This window comes from Megalobrama amblycephala, linkage group LG20 (genome assembly GCF_018812025.1).
Source record: "Megalobrama amblycephala isolate DHTTF-2021 linkage group LG20, ASM1881202v1, whole genome shotgun sequence".
Classification (NCBI taxonomy): domain Eukaryota; kingdom Metazoa; phylum Chordata; class Actinopteri; order Cypriniformes; family Xenocyprididae; genus Megalobrama; species Megalobrama amblycephala.
The window spans coordinates 651,299-666,951 of NC_063063.1; the positions used below are offsets into that span (position 1 = coordinate 651,299).

Here is a 15,653-nt window from a genome sequence, read left to right on the forward strand (position 1 = left end):
AAGAAAGACATGAACATCTTGGATGACATGGGGGTGAGTATCAGGAAATTTTAATTTGAAAGTGAACTAATCCTTTAAAGGTGCCATTGAACGTTTTTTTACAAGATGTAATATAAGTCTAAGGTGTCCCCTGAATGTGTCTGTGAAGTTTCAGCTCAAAATACCCCATAGATTTTTTTAAAAATTAATTTTTTTAACTGCCTACACTTATTTTGGGGCATCATTAAATATGAGCCGATTTATGCTGTGCGGCCCCTTTAATTCTCGTGCTCCCGCCCCGGAGCTCGCGCTTGCCTTGAACAGTGCCTAAACAAAGTTCACACAGCTAATATAACCCTCAAATGGATCTTTACAAAGTGTTCGTCATGCATGCGTCGGATTATGTGAGTATTGTATACTGTTATATTGTTTACATTGATTCTGAATGAATTTGAGGCTGTGCTCCGTGGCTAATGGCTAATGCTACACTGTTGGAGAGATTTATAAAGAATGAAGTTGTGTTTATGAATTATACAGACTGCAAGTGTTTAAAAATGAAAATAACGACGGCTCTTGTCTCCATGAATACAGTAATAAACGATGGTAACTTTAACCTCATTTAACAGTACATTAGCAACATGCTAATGAAACATTTAGAACGAAAATTTACAAATATCACTAAAAATATCATGATATCATGGATCATGTCAGTTATTATTGCTCCATCTGCCATTTTTCGCTGTTGTTCTTGCTTGCTTACCTAGTCTGATGATTCAGCTGTGCACAGATCCAGACGTTAATACTGGCTGCCCTTGTGTAATGCCTTGAACATGGGCTGGCATATGCAAATATTGGGGGCGTACATATTAATGATCCCGACTGTTACGTAACAGTCTGTGTTATGTTGAGATTCGCCTGTTCTTCTGAGGTCTTTTAAACAAATGAGATTTATATAAGAAGGAGGAAACAATGGAGTTTGAGACTCACTGTATGTCATTTCCATGTACTGAACTCTTGTTATTCAACTATGCCAAGGTAAATTCAATTTTTCATTCGAGGGCACCTTTAAGCCAGTGTAAATCAGACACTTGTTTCCCAATACTTGATATGAAATTGGTGTGATAAATCTGAATACAGGACTTGTGTAATCCATCATGTTTCTTGCTCAAGTTTCCAATCGTATGTTTTCTGTGTGCACTCAGGAAGGAGCGTCCCGTCTCTCTGGGTATTTTTTCATTGCCGGGAAGCGATGCGATGACCCCCGACCTGCATCGGGAAGCTGTGGAGACTCCAGGGACGGACACATGGAGATATAACAATCTCAGCCACCCTCGCTCCAACACCAGCCTCAAGGTGAGAAACTTGTGTGTTCTGTTATCCTCATGGAGTAAATGCGATGACGACACAGTTCGTTTGAATTGAGAGAGCTTCCCCCTCTGAAAGGAACATATGTTAAAGAAGCCTGAGCGAACACTGCCAGCGGGAAGGAAGCTCATTCTGAGGGCCTGATGTGCCCTGCATGCTTAAACAGAGCCCTGACAGGGCCAAGAGCGAGACTAACAGGCCAGGGCTGATCCTGGGTCAGTTCTCAGCATTACAAAATGCCCTGTTTTCCTTGCTCTGGAACCTTCCATGTCTTAGAGATCCACGACACTAGGCCCCTTCATACATATTCATGTTAAAGGAGTAATCATTTGCAGTCAACCTCTTCCTGCCGTGTTTGTGTTCTCAAACCTCTAAACTCAAGACAAACAAACCACTCGACTCATCTGCACTAAATACTATTTTAGTCTTAATAGTTCACATTTAATTACCTATTGTGTGTTTTTACATGTTCATCTTTCTTTAGTGTTTAATGTCGCTGTTTCTTCCCAAAGTCCCTCCAGCAGGAGTTCTTCTGTTTCTGAACTCCCTGAAACGCCTCATTTAAATAATTAATGCACAGAATAAAGGGGCGGGGCCTGCTTGAGTTAGTTGAAACTGGCGGTTATGGTAAGGGGTGAGACATTTCCCAAACACCAATCACAACACACTGCTCCAGCCGACCAATCAGAGCACATTGTGCTTTTCAGAAGGAGGAGCTTCATAGAGACAGGAACTAAACAGAGCGTTACTGACAGACTGGGAAGAGAGGAGCTGCAACAATGGAGAATATGAGGAGAATAGCACAAAAACAGACTTTGTAGAAGAATATACTCACATTTTCTCCATTTTTAGGAAATAAACTGCAATTGGGAAAACCCATTTTGATGGACCACTAAACCTGATCTGAATCCACTCCTCTCCCCTGATTCGCATTGATTTTGTCAGCAACGATGGCATTGTCAGTCTCTCACGTCCTAGAATAGACTGACCTTGAAGCTCGTCTCAATCCAGGCCTGATGCAGGAGTTTTTGAAGGATGCGGATCATATTTCAGCTGTCAGCCACAGAACAGCCACAGACTTTAGATACACCTAGATATAAAAGTGCAATGCGCAGTGCTGGAATAAGCCCCGCCCTCTAAATAAAAGAGCCAATCACCAATTGGTGAAGTCATCGCATCACTTCCGCTAGCAGTCATGCTGTGTCCAGAATCGCATACTGTAGAGTAGGTACTACATTTGGTTTGAACTTACTTCAGAAGCGTTAAAGTATGTTATATAGATTAAATATAAATGTGTGTTGTGTGAATGAAATTCAGACGTACTACATTCGTCATGTTGTAGGGCTGGATAAAAAATATCGATTTCTCGATTTTATATTGATTCTTAAATCCCAAGAATCGATTAGTCTAGTCTGTTTTCAGTTGATGAATGAGCAGAATATGTAGCGCCTCCCATCCAATAAATCACAGTAATCTTTGTTACTTTTGATATGAAGCAAAGTCTCAGATTTCAAATGACGTCCATCTTATTATGACATTCAAAAAATAAACACCGTTTCGGCGCTGTTTAATGTGGCGTGACAGATCGCTTTAGCACCTCAGTTAAAGAGAAGCATGTGATCATCCTCTCCTCCGCTTTAATACCAGTTACAGCGAAATAAACATGAACATCTGAAGGTATGTTAAAATATACAGTACAACTTACTGAAATCCGTATCATGTCTCGTGTAATCGCTCAATCAGTGCTTCAACCTCAATAAAACAGCTTCAATGTCACGTGACGTCACATTTACCTCAGAAAAACATATTCAGTGACCATAAACTCATTAGTCAGCTAGAAAAGTGAACTCTAGAAAGCAGCATTCTGATAAATATAGCTATGCACCGTTACATATTCATTATAATGTTCTTCAATATTTAATGCATGTGTGAATAAATCAGTCATGACAGCTGCGATTTAAATGTTTATATTTAAAAAAACAATTGGAGTAGAAATATGATTATGTAATTCTAAACTTTATTTATAATAAAAACATCATTGAGTGTAATTTAAGTGTTTGTGTATAAATAAGTTAATTTAACCTTTAATATTATTATAGTAGCACCAGCTGACTCTCATGTGTAGTTTTTCCTCTAGAAAATTTGCCATGTACTGCAACTGAAATACTACATCCAAAATAATCAATATTGAATCGAATCGAAAGCATGTGAATAGTAATCGAATCGAATTGTGAAAATTGTGTCAATACCCAGCCCTATCATGTTGTCACCTACGGCGTCCCCTCCATCCCATGGCCTCATGGGATAGTAAAGTGTCCATCATCAAGTCAAAGTGTTCACCCAAAAATGAAAATTTCTGTCTCTCCCTCATGTCTCCCTCAAAGTGTTGATTATATATAGACGAGTCATATACCTCTCGGATTTCATCAAAAATATCTTAATTTGTGTTCTGAAGATGAACAAAGGTCTTACGGGTTTTGAACGACATGAGGGAGAGTAATTAACTAAAAACTAGGTTCTGGCAAACATTTTTTAACATGTATTTTTTGCCATATACCCAGTCTAAATCTTCATATAGTTTGTGAACCGCATTATTTTCATTAAAATAAACATTAACCACCTATTCATTACCTGCAGAGCTGTAGGTGCTACACAGACAGAAACAGCCCAGCGTCTGGCAGCTTATCTCTTTCTTCTGAGTTTTAGCATTAATATCATCTGTTCTGCTTCATCTCTGTGACCTCATCATGACTGGACGAGTTTCTGAACGTGTTGATGCTTTCATTAGTCTGATATCAGAAAGTTGTGGCTTTTTATTTTCACCGTGAAAACTTTTGAAAGTCACAGTCGGTATGCATCAGGCTCTTTTTATTTCAGAAGTTCAATGAATATTTGATTTCTCGTTATAAACCCCTTCAAGGCCGCTGTCGAGTCATCCGAGTGTCAGAAGCACAAAGGCTCCATCACACTCCCACTGTGGAGGGACACAGACCGGCCTTTGTGCGCTCCGTGACTCTGCATTTCTCTCCATATCGTCCTCCAGAGTCTCGGCTTCTGAGAGAGATGAGAAACTAGGCCATGACGTGCCGTCAGCCTCTCCTCAGGTTAAACGGCTCTGAACCGCCACGCTGAGGAAAAGTGGGCGCACGCTGCCATGGAAACCCGAGAGAGTCCGGGAGCATCTCGCAAACAGGGCTTTGTGCTTGTGCGCATACGTCAGAGAGGAGAAGAGCGCTTTGAAGTCTGTGCTTCTGTATCGTCAGTTCCTGCCGCTCGCTGTGGATTAGTTGCTCTTCCATAACCGGCCGATTTTAATGAGAGCTTTGGCTCTTTTTATAGAGCGCAGTCACAGGTGTAGTGCTGTTTGAAAAGCCACATTAATAAAACATCTCATTATCAGAAGAGCTGGAGGGCGACGGCCTCTCTATATGCATTGTTCCTGTGTTGACAAACTCACAGAACCAGCTGAGGGTCAATTCATGGGAATTTCACCATTTAATTTAAGAAAATCTATCGTCACATCATAAACACACAGACACTCAAAGGTCTTCATGGCTACCCGTCAAAATAAAAGTTTGGTTTAATAGAAATATATTACTGTTGTACAATAGAATTAAATTGAACTATGTCTCAATTTAATAATAATACTAACACTACTAACAAATTATTATTATTAAACTTTATTTTTTTTAAGGAATAATCGCAATTTTTCTTCCATGTTTTAATTTAAACAGTAAAGCTCTGTTGTGCTGCACTTTGACAAAAAAAAAGTTTGATTAATGTCATATGATTAAAAGATCAATTAAATTAATGTTTTATGCCTTCATTTGATTGCCAGAAAAAATTAAAATACACAACGCAGAATTTCTGGAAAAACAAAAACAAAACGTTTCATAGAAATGAAGTAAAATTGAATTAAATGAATTTGATATACTTTTTGATTAAAATGTAATTAAACCATTAAAATGGAATCCAGAAAACGGTAAAAATAAAACATATTTTGAGGGGAAAAAAATAAAAATTATATATATATATATATATATATATATATATATAATTTAATATTATTATTATTATTATATTTATCTATCTATTTTTTATCTTTATTTTTTTACTTTTAATAAATTGTTGTTGTAATTATTGTTTTATGATTTCAATTAATGAGACAGGCTTTTTGATTACTAAAATTTAATTTAACCATTTAAAATAGTCCAAAAAATTAAAATAAAAATAAAATGGGGAGGGAAAAAAATGGAATCCAGAAAAATTAAATTTGGGGAAAAATAAAACCGATTTCATAGGGCCTAAGAAACGCACCTAAAAATACAATTCACTGCAGTTTTGAACACTAGAGGCAGTAAAACACCAACAACTCTTATTACTTTTCGCACAGATTATGATTACAGGGTCAGATTATTGATTTATAAAGACTTATTTTCATGCCGTTTCTTAAACAACACTATATCATGAGCTCAAAAGACTTTTCCCATAGTGCATGATTTATAAACGAACACATTTTGATGTTTGCATCACATAAACAGCTCCATATCTGAGTCTTTTCTGATGTAGTAAACTTGCTCTGCAGCTCACCTGATACAGCATTTTACAATAAAATGTTGATGTTCATCCGTTTCGAATCATGAACTGAACGTGCTTTTAGCGCCACTCACTGGACATTTCACTTTGAAAGTGTTGCAAAATGTTCAAGAAGCAACATGATCATTTTGCAGAAATGTCTCACTTTTATGAGTTGATATTAAGGCATCAAAAAAGTTTTGAAATATGGTCTTTAAAGTGAACATGAAATAAAATCTGCTCTTATTGTGCATGGTTCGCTGTTTTGTTATTGTGAGAAAGAAAACGTCTTTGTAATCTTTCAGAAAATGTAATAACAGATCTTTGCCTCAGAAACAACTTACTTGTTTTAAATTCAGAAATGCATCACATGACGTGAATTAAAATGGGTTCAAATTTTAAAGTTTGCTCCAATAAAAAGTGCACCATTTTTAAAAAAAAAAACACAAACCACGAGTTTCCTTAATAAATGTCTGTCATGCTTCAGTCGACCATGATGAGACACAGATTATGTGTAATCCTGGCCTACATTTCACTTTACTGCAGTTACATCCTAATCTGGTGATCATCTAACTCCTGATGATTTTTGGGAAGAACCGTCCTGATTTTGTCTTTATATAATGGCACTGCAGCTCCCATCCTTCTAAACAGAATAAAGTGCCGCCATTGATGTTTTTACTGTACGTTTCTCTCTGGGCAGCTGGAGGCGGATGGTAAGAGTTCACAGGAGAATTTGGAAACCCATTGGACCGACTCCAGTAAGGTAGCCCGTCCGATAGTCCTGCCGCAGTCTTCATGGCAGCCGCAGTGCAGCGTAGTGTGTAGTGTGCTGTGTCTGGCTTGTTTTTGTGTCGATAGTGAAGTTTCTTTGCATTCATAGCCCACAAACTGCTGCCTGCAACCATCTGCTAACATATAAACAACATGCAGCCCGACTCATGTGGGACTCACTCACACATGACCATATCCCTGGAGATGCTTCAGGTTTGGTTGCATTCAGCATCTGTGGTTGATGTTATCGCTTGCTGTTTTCAATGTAGTCAAAGGAATATTCCTGGTTATTTTCAACATCTAACTTCTAGAATTATTAGGAAACATGTCTCTATGGTTCTTTTGTATTACTTCTGAAGCTAAAAAGATCCTTTTTAAAGCTTCAGTCTCTATTCATTGTGTTAAAAAAAATAAACATTAAATTCTGGTGAACAGTAACCTGGAATATTTCTTTAATTTTGTATTTTATTTATTCATTTATTATAGCACTAAATCATTTTTTTTTTTTTGTATGTCAGTGTTTTTTTTCTTAACATTTTCTCCATTTTACTTTCAGTCATTATTTATGTTGTTAGCTTAATTGAATATACAAAATGGAGAATAAATGGTTTTTTGTTTTTCATAAGTAGATAATTACCAATTAAAGATTTGGGATCTGTAAGATTCTCACCAAGGCTGCATTTATTTGATCAAAAATACAGTAAAAATTGTGAAATATTATTATAATGTAAATCAGCTGTTTTCTATGTGAATATATAGTAAAGTGTAATTTATTCCTGTGATCAAAACTGAATTTATTTGATTAAAAATACAGTAAAAATCACAAAATATTATTCCAATGTAAATCAGCTGTTTTCTATGTGAATATATAGTAAAGTGTAATTTATTCCTGTGATCAAAGCTGAATTTATTTGATTAAAAATACAGTAAAAATCACAAAATATTATTCCAATGTAAAACAGCTGTTTTCTATGTGAATATATAGTAAAGTGTAATTTATTCCTGTGATCAAAGCTGAATTTATTTGATTAAAAATACAGTAAAAATCACAAAATTATTCCAATGTAAATCAGCTGTTTTCTATTTGAATATATAGTACAGTGTAATTTATTTCTGTGATCAAAGCTGAATTTATCTGATTAAAAATACAGTAAAAATCACAAAATATTATTCCAATGTAAAACAGCTGTTTTCTATGTGAATATATAGTAAAGTGCAATTTATTTCTGTGATCAAAGCTGAATTTATTTGATTAAAAATACAGTAAAAATCACAAAATATTATTCCAATGTAAATCAGCTGTTTTCTATGTGAATATATAGTAAAGTGTAATTTATTCCTGTGATCAAAGCTGAATTTTCAGCATCATTACTCCAGTCTTCAGTGTCACATGATCCTTCAGAAATCATCCTAATATGATGATTTGCTGCTCAAGAAACATTTATGATTATTATCAATGTTGAAAACGGTCATATTTTCATGAAAACCGTCATACATTTTATTTTTCAGGATTCTTTGATGAATAGAAAGTTCAAAAGCACTTTATAAATAGAATTTTTTATAACATTATAAATGTGTTTACTGCCACTTTTGATCAATTTAATGTGTCCATGCTGAATAAAAATATGAATTTATTAAAATAATCTTAATCTTACATATAAAATAGTCATATAGTAAAATATATATAATTAGTGTATACATACAATAACATTAAATCAGTATATTGTATGTATATATAAATGCTACTTTATATATTGTATAAATAATATGACTTTGATTGTATTTTATTTTATATTTTTAAATTATTTCATAATAATTATTTCATAATTATAATTATTTCATCATTTTTCTAAATGAATTTGCATGCAGCATGTCTGTGTTCAGATGACATTCTGCACTTGAATTATTGTGTTAATCTTCATGATTAATGTAGACAGTCTCATTTAGCACATATGTGCAGCTGATGATTATTTATTTATAAACGCTTAATATGAGTCAGTGCAAAGTTTCTGGCTGATGATGGTGGTGATGCTTCATTGGGTTTGTTTCAGGATGAACTGTCTGACGCTGGAAGGGGTCAGTCCAAATCCGGCACGGCATCAGATGTGGTCATGGCGTCGGTGGAGGAGGCCGAAGGTTTGGACAAGAACCTGGACTCCAGCAGCGCTAAACCAGACAGCAGGAAGAACATCGGCGTACAGAAGGGTGTGGCAGCAGAGACGCCACCTACAGGTGACTCCTGGGCTTACACTCAAGATCTGATCTTTTGACCAAATAAATGAATGTTTTCATGTGCATGCAACATCTTGCCTATATATAAAGCTCCCAGCTCAATAAAAAAACTTTAAGTTTTTTACCATATAAAACTGTGTTTGCATATGATTTCATCATCATCATCATCATCATCATCATCAGTGCCTCTGGAAGTCCTTTGCTGCCATCATGAGGCCACAGCACTTAAAGTCTGAACGTTGCAGTGTTTGCTGCACTTTAATTTTATTAAAAGCTCAATTTGCACAAACTATTGCAGCTCAGTTCCAGGTTTTTTCATTTCTGTTTTACTCCCATAAATGTGGATCATGTAAATTGAACGCCAGCCTCTCTTTTTAAACAATCCTCATTTGCTTGAATCTGCACCAAAGCTCTAGTGTGAAGTGAAAGTGCAGCAGTTGATCAACTTTAACTGATGTTTTTGTGCTCAGGAGCCGATCAGAGTGAGAATGCCGAGCGATCGGAGGTCCAGGCGATCATCGAGTCCACACCGGAGCTGGACATGGACCTGAGTGGATGCAAAGCCACCAGGTACGTCAATGCTGATTCAATCGTTCGCTTATCACATGACTCTCATTCCAAACACACTTTCCCTGGATTCATCCGTCTGTTAATCATCTCCAGCACTCCCACTAAAGGCATAGAGAACATGGCGTTCGACCGCAACACTGACTCTCTCTTTGAGGAGCTCTCGTCTGCAGGAAATGACCTCATAGGAGACGTGGATGAAGGTGCTGATCTGCTGGGTACGTTTTCAGTCGCTCAGTTGAACGTGTGTGTGTGTGTGTGTGTGTGTTTGTATCTTTTTCCTTTGTTATTCTCCTCTAGTATTAAAGACATCAGTGACTTCTAATTTAAACCCATCGTCCTTCACTAACGTTCACAGCTCATCTAATCATGTTGTTTTTCCTCCATGTTTGTGGCCCTTCATTTCTTTCCCCCAGACGAGTACTCTGGTGTGTATGTTTACACTGTTTTTTATTTCATCCTCTCTTTTTTACACGCCGTATCCTCACCAGGAGCAATGCCACAACTTTATAAACAACTAAATAAACCTTCTTCAAAAGATGATGATCATATTTGATACTCGTGATTTTTAACTCAGTAGTTGCGTGTTGCTCCTGGTTAGAATACAGAACAGTTTTTAATTTGTAGTTCACTTGATTTTCTTTTGGTCATTCACTGATCCTTTATTTTTTGTTTCGTTCTTTGGTTTGCATGCCAATCTTAGACCTTAATTTCTTTGGTAAGCATGATTTCCTGATCATTTGCATTCTCTGGTAAAGTGTTCTGTCTCAGAAATGGTCATATCAGCAGAGATTTTCAGAGATCTGTTCTTGATTATCTTATGCATATCTGTGTTAAACGAGATGTGTTTCATGCTGTCGTCATGTAGGTATGGGGCGTGAAGTGGAACATCTGATCCATGAGAACACTCAGCTTCTGGAGACGAAGTAAGTCTGAAAAACAACAAACAGTCCAGATTTCCTCCAAACGCAGTGCTTGTGCTGCCACCTGCTGTTTGAAAGGAATTACTGCAATCATGTCAACTGGACTCAGAGGTCAAAATGTTGTTCAACGAGTCTATGAAAATACCATTTATTACAACTAAATGGTGCATTGCTGTGCTCGCTGCAGGAACGCTCTGAATGTGGTGAAGAATGATCTGATCGCTCGTGTGGATGAGCTGGTGTGTGAGAAAGACGTTCTTCAGGGAGAGCTGGAGGTCCTGAAACAGACCAAAGACAAGCTGGAGGAGCGGAACAGAGAGCTGGAGGAGGAGCTCAAGCGGTTCGTCATCAGTCACATGACACACGTCAGCGTTCCAGCCCCAGAGAAGCTCTATTTGAGTGAATCTCTGTTTGTTTTTTTGTCCAAACAGAGTCCGAGCCGAGGTGGAGGAAGCCAAACTGAAGACAAAAGAGGACGATGATGTAAGCCTTCATTAAAATCTGTCTGGATTAGACTCCTCACGGTTCGATTACATTTTAAGAAGTCTTGATTCTTCAATGCAAAAGATTTTCAAATTGAAACTGGGATTTCAGGATTATCCGTATTCATTATCACTCAGACAAATGAACACCACATTAAAGACTAACATTTAAACAGTAATTAAAGTTAATTTACTTTAAACCTCAAAGTATTTTCTCATCAACTCAGTCTCTGAGATTGGGATTTTATAATAATAATAACAACAATAATAATATTTAAAAGACAGAAATATATTAGCATTGTAATACAACTACACTGTAAAGTAAAAAATATTTTTTTTTTCATTACTATACTATTTTACAGGGTTAAATTGTTTTTAATTTTTAATCATTTTAATAATTAATTTCTTTACAATAGTTAAACCCTCGAGTTGAACTGCTGTCTGAGATTGGGATTCTATAATAATAATAATAATAATAATAATAATATTATTATTATTTCAAGGAGAAATATATTAGCATTGTAATAAAACTGCACTGTAAAATAAAAACTATTTTTTATATATATTTAACTTTACAGTAGTACAATTACAATAATTGTTATTAATTTTAAAGAATTTATTTTAATTTTTAATTTTATATTTATATTTTTTATTTTAATTTCTTTTAAAAAAAAATTTAAACCCTCGAGTTTTAGTATTTTCTTATCATCTGAAACTTTTCTGTCTGAGATTGGGATTCTATTTATAAAAAATATATTAGCATTGTAATAAAAATATAAATTTTTACTTTACAGTAGTAAAATTGCAATAATTGTTATTAATTTTTTAAATAATTAATTTCTTTACATTATTTAAACCCTCGAGTTTTAGTATTTTCTTATCGTCTGAAACTGCTGTCTGAGATTGGGATTCTATAATAATAAAAATAATAATAATAATACAGTAAATTATTCATTTTAATTATTCATTTTAAATAATTTTATTTTAATTTTTAATTTTATATTTATATTTTTAATTTTAATTTCTTTAAAAAAAAATTTAAACCCTCGAGTTTTAGTATTGTCTTATCATCTTAAACTTATCTGTCCGAGATAAAAAAAATATATTAGCATTGTAATAAAAATATACATTTTTACTTTACAGTAGTAAAATTGCAATAATTATGTTATTAATTTTTTTAATAATTTTAATAATTTCTTTACACTATTTAAACCGTCAAGTTTTAGGATTTTCTTATGATCTGAAACTATCGTCTGGAATCTATATTAAAAAAAATAATATTACTGAGACAAAAATATATTGCTGTAATAGAACTGCACTGTAAAATACAGTAAAATACTTGATTTCTTCACTTGCAAGAGTAAAACCCTCCAGGTTTTAGCTGAAAACTGCAGGAAGTCCTTTAACGTGTTTTCAAACACTGTTTTTTACAAATCCTCGTATATCGAGTGAAACGCTTCGCAAACAAGAACAAATGTAGGGCGGGTCTTGATTTTGTCTGTGGGGAATTGATTGGATGGTTGTGGTTTGCTATTGGTGGATCTCATGTGAGTGACAGGTTGCCCCGCCCTCATCATCAGAGAAGAGAAGAGATGCTGCATATTCTGATTCAAGATTATGAGGAACAATAATTAATGATTTGTGTAGATATATTTGATTTCATATGTATCTAAAAACTGGTTTTCCTGTGCTGAGCACTAACAGGCCGTGTTTCCCTCAGAGCGACGTGCCCACAGCCCAGAGGAAGCGCTTCACGCGGGTGGAGATGGCTCGAGTCCTGATGGAGAGGAACCAGTATAAAGAGAGGCTGATGGAGCTGCAGGAGGCCGTCAGGTGGACGGAGATGATACGGTCGGTCACGTTCATCTCCGATCGACACATGCATCCAAACTGGTTTGCCTCGCATTGACTGAAGTGTGTGTTTTGTTCGATGCAGAGCGTCAAGAGAGAATCCAGCCTTGACGGAGAAGAAAAAGTCCAGTATCTGGCAGTTGTAAGCAACAGCTTCTTAGTTCTCCTCAAAGTTTGCGTTATATTGGTTCGTGTGGTTTGGCGTTCAAACTATGTTTTCCCCCTCTCATTTTATGTCCCCCTTTTATTTGTTTTCCTTCTAGGATGTAGGTAAATCTTAGAAAACCTAGTAAAACTTGCACTTGGTTTGATCCTTGAATCCAAAAATGTGTTCTTGGACCTGGGAATGGCGTTTCTTTAAAGCTTTAACAGAAGCGTAGCAGGAATTTACAGCCAGACCGTTACATTGCATTAAACTTTACTAACGAGACTAATGCTCGAGCGTTCATTACGCTTACTTTTAAAGGATTTGGCACTCCACAATCAGAAAGCAGCCTGTGGGGGCTTGTTTTCTTCATTGAAATGCCGTTCCCAGGTCATTTCAGTCTACTTGGGGTTTTGCGTTTGGGGGCATTTAAGGTTTTGCATCTATTTTAAACCCATTCATTCTCCTCTTGTGTGCTCCTGTGTGTTCTCTGTACCCTGCTTATGTTGTCCTGTGTGTCTGCAGAAGGTGTGTTGGGGACAGAGAGTTGGTTTAGGTTTGGAATAAAGCAGACATGTTAGAATTAAAGGATTAGCTGACTTCAGAATTCAAATTTCATGAAAATTTACTCAGCCTCATGTCAGCAAGATGTTTATATCTTTGAAGCTGCACTGAAACTGACATTTGGACCTTCAACCCGTTGTTGAAAAGTAATGAAGGTTTTTGAGGAAAACATTCCGCCTACGTCACTGATAATATTTGGAGAAGTTGTGGCGTGACCTTTAGGGAGAAAAACGCCCAACAGTTCTCGCCTGATTACAATAGGGCTTATTTACATCTCATTTAGATGCCATACCCCCGTAAAGGATGGACCGCATCTATTAATAATAAAGGTTAATGTGCAGTAAAGCAGTAATTTATCTTTTTTGCTTTTATAAAAATGATTTAGAGGCTGAAAGATGTGACTTTTTTGCATGAACTTGTGGTTAAATGTTGCAAGACACTCCTTTAAAATCTATATTTTTAATGTTATTATTTTATTTTTTAAAGAAAAAGTTAGAAAATGTCTGATGGTTTCTCTAGATTAGACTCTTATTCCTCGTCTGAACTAACTGGATAACAGAGGCCATGCTAACTAGCTATTCAAAACACTTTTCAGAGCTCTTTGAAGCTGCACTGATAAACTGACATTTGCTTCTTTTCATACAGACCTTCAACCCGTTGAACCCCAGTATTCACTGAAGTCCACAGAGGGAGATGAGAGATATATGTTAGTTTTCTTTATTTTTCAAAAAGAAAATTTTGTTTTTATCTGAGTGTATACTAAAAGAAGACATTCTATAGAATGTTTTCCTCAAAAACGGAGTATTTTAAGTCTGTTTTTCATTTCAAAATGCGCCGGCGCGTTCCACTGATATAAACATCTTGCTGACATGGGGCTGAGTAAATTATCAGGAAATTTTAATTCTGAAGTGAACTAATCCTTTAAGATTATTTAATTGCACAAAAACAGGACGGGGAGGCATGACCAAAATATATATATATAAAAAAAAGTTTCTTTTGTCTGGAATTTCATATTTTCAGAAATAACTATATACACACTACTGTTCAAAAGTTTGTGGTCTGTAAGATTTAAAAAAAAAAGGTTTTGATATTAAGGTTCAACGCTAAGGATTTTCACATTTTTATTAGCCCTGCCAAAATTTCCTACTGGCCCCACCACAAAAAATTAATAAAATAAAATAAAATAGGCTTAGTTAGTGTTTTTGTTGCTTTTGACCCAAAATCTTAATACATAAGGTTATGACACCAAAAACTACTAGCCTAACTCATATAAGTTTCAAATATTGTTAAAGATAAGTAAATCAAATTATGAGCAATAGCACAAAATAATAAATACAATAGAACAGACATGCAAATGAAATAAACACTGCTTTTCAGGTTTTTCAGGTAGATCTAACAGAAGGTTTCAGGTACCGAAATTGAATAATCACATGTCTTCACTGTATACATTAATTATAGATTAATCCTTATTAAAGATATTCAGTCAAGAGCAGTGAGGGATTTTTCTTTGTCCTTGATGTTTGATGAACATTAAACACAGACTGCAGCAGGTTTATTAGGCTGCTGTCACTTTAAGAGCGAATGAACGGATCCAATATACTGATACACACGTGTTGTCTTTCTCAACTGTTTACATTCATTTAAAACATAACCGACTATGTTTACGAGGATACGCATAAATACAGGCATAATTTTGACATAATTTTGTGTGAATATGTTCGTTCAAGCGCAAGAAGACGTGAAAGAGAGCTCATTCGCGCGCTGTCTGAGAGGCGGCTTTCTGGGTGCGTGCTTCAGATGTGTGCAACTTTTTCTTCAATATTTAAATCGGTCAGGCTTTAAAACACGTACAAATGATACGAAAGCCATCTATTGTTCTGAGCGTCGTTCACGCTGGCCTGGCCTCCTCGGGCGTCCTTATTGTCGAGCCCTGAATAGATGTTTCTTCTGCTCACCAAGGCTGCGTTTATTTGATCAAAAAACAGTAAAAATACAGTAAAATTGTGAAATATTATTCCAGTGTAAATCAGCTGTTTTCTATGTGAATATATAGTAAAGTGTAATTTATTCCTGTGATCAAAGCTGAATTTTCAGCATCATTACTCCAGTCTTCAGTGTCACATGATCCTTCAGAAATCATTCTAATATGATGATTTGCTGCTCAAGAAACATTTCTGATTATTAAAACAGCTCCAGAAT

The 15,653-nt window shown here is 35.6% G+C and overlaps 1 protein-coding gene across 9 annotated transcripts in view; it reads left to right on the forward strand.

Annotated features, from left to right (window-relative positions):
* The window catches only part of spag9b (sperm associated antigen 9b), a 68,886-nt gene that overhangs the window by 35,894 nt on the left and 17,339 nt on the right, over positions 1 to 15,653 (forward strand). For 2 of the 9 annotated variants that reach the window (XM_048171422.1, XM_048171429.1), the window contains 12 exons: positions 1,182 to 1,332; positions 6,620 to 6,682; positions 8,742 to 8,922; positions 9,393 to 9,492; positions 9,586 to 9,707; positions 9,906 to 9,917; positions 10,358 to 10,415; positions 10,600 to 10,752; positions 10,844 to 10,895; positions 12,615 to 12,745; positions 12,831 to 12,887; positions 13,416 to 13,418. In XM_048171422.1, the coding sequence (XP_048027379.1) occupies positions 1,182 to 1,332; positions 6,620 to 6,682; positions 8,742 to 8,922; positions 9,393 to 9,492; positions 9,586 to 9,707; positions 9,906 to 9,917; positions 10,358 to 10,415; positions 10,600 to 10,752; positions 10,844 to 10,895; positions 12,615 to 12,745; positions 12,831 to 12,887; positions 13,416 to 13,418 (1,083 nt within the window). Of the gene's footprint in view, positions 1 to 1,181; positions 1,333 to 6,619; positions 6,683 to 8,741; positions 8,923 to 9,392; positions 9,493 to 9,585; positions 9,708 to 9,905; positions 9,918 to 10,357; positions 10,416 to 10,599; positions 10,753 to 10,843; positions 10,896 to 12,614; positions 12,746 to 12,830; positions 12,888 to 13,008; positions 13,012 to 13,415; positions 13,419 to 15,653 lie in introns of all 9 variants that reach the window. The other 7 variants (XM_048171425.1, XM_048171431.1, XM_048171427.1 and 4 more) reach the window with 5 other exon arrangements.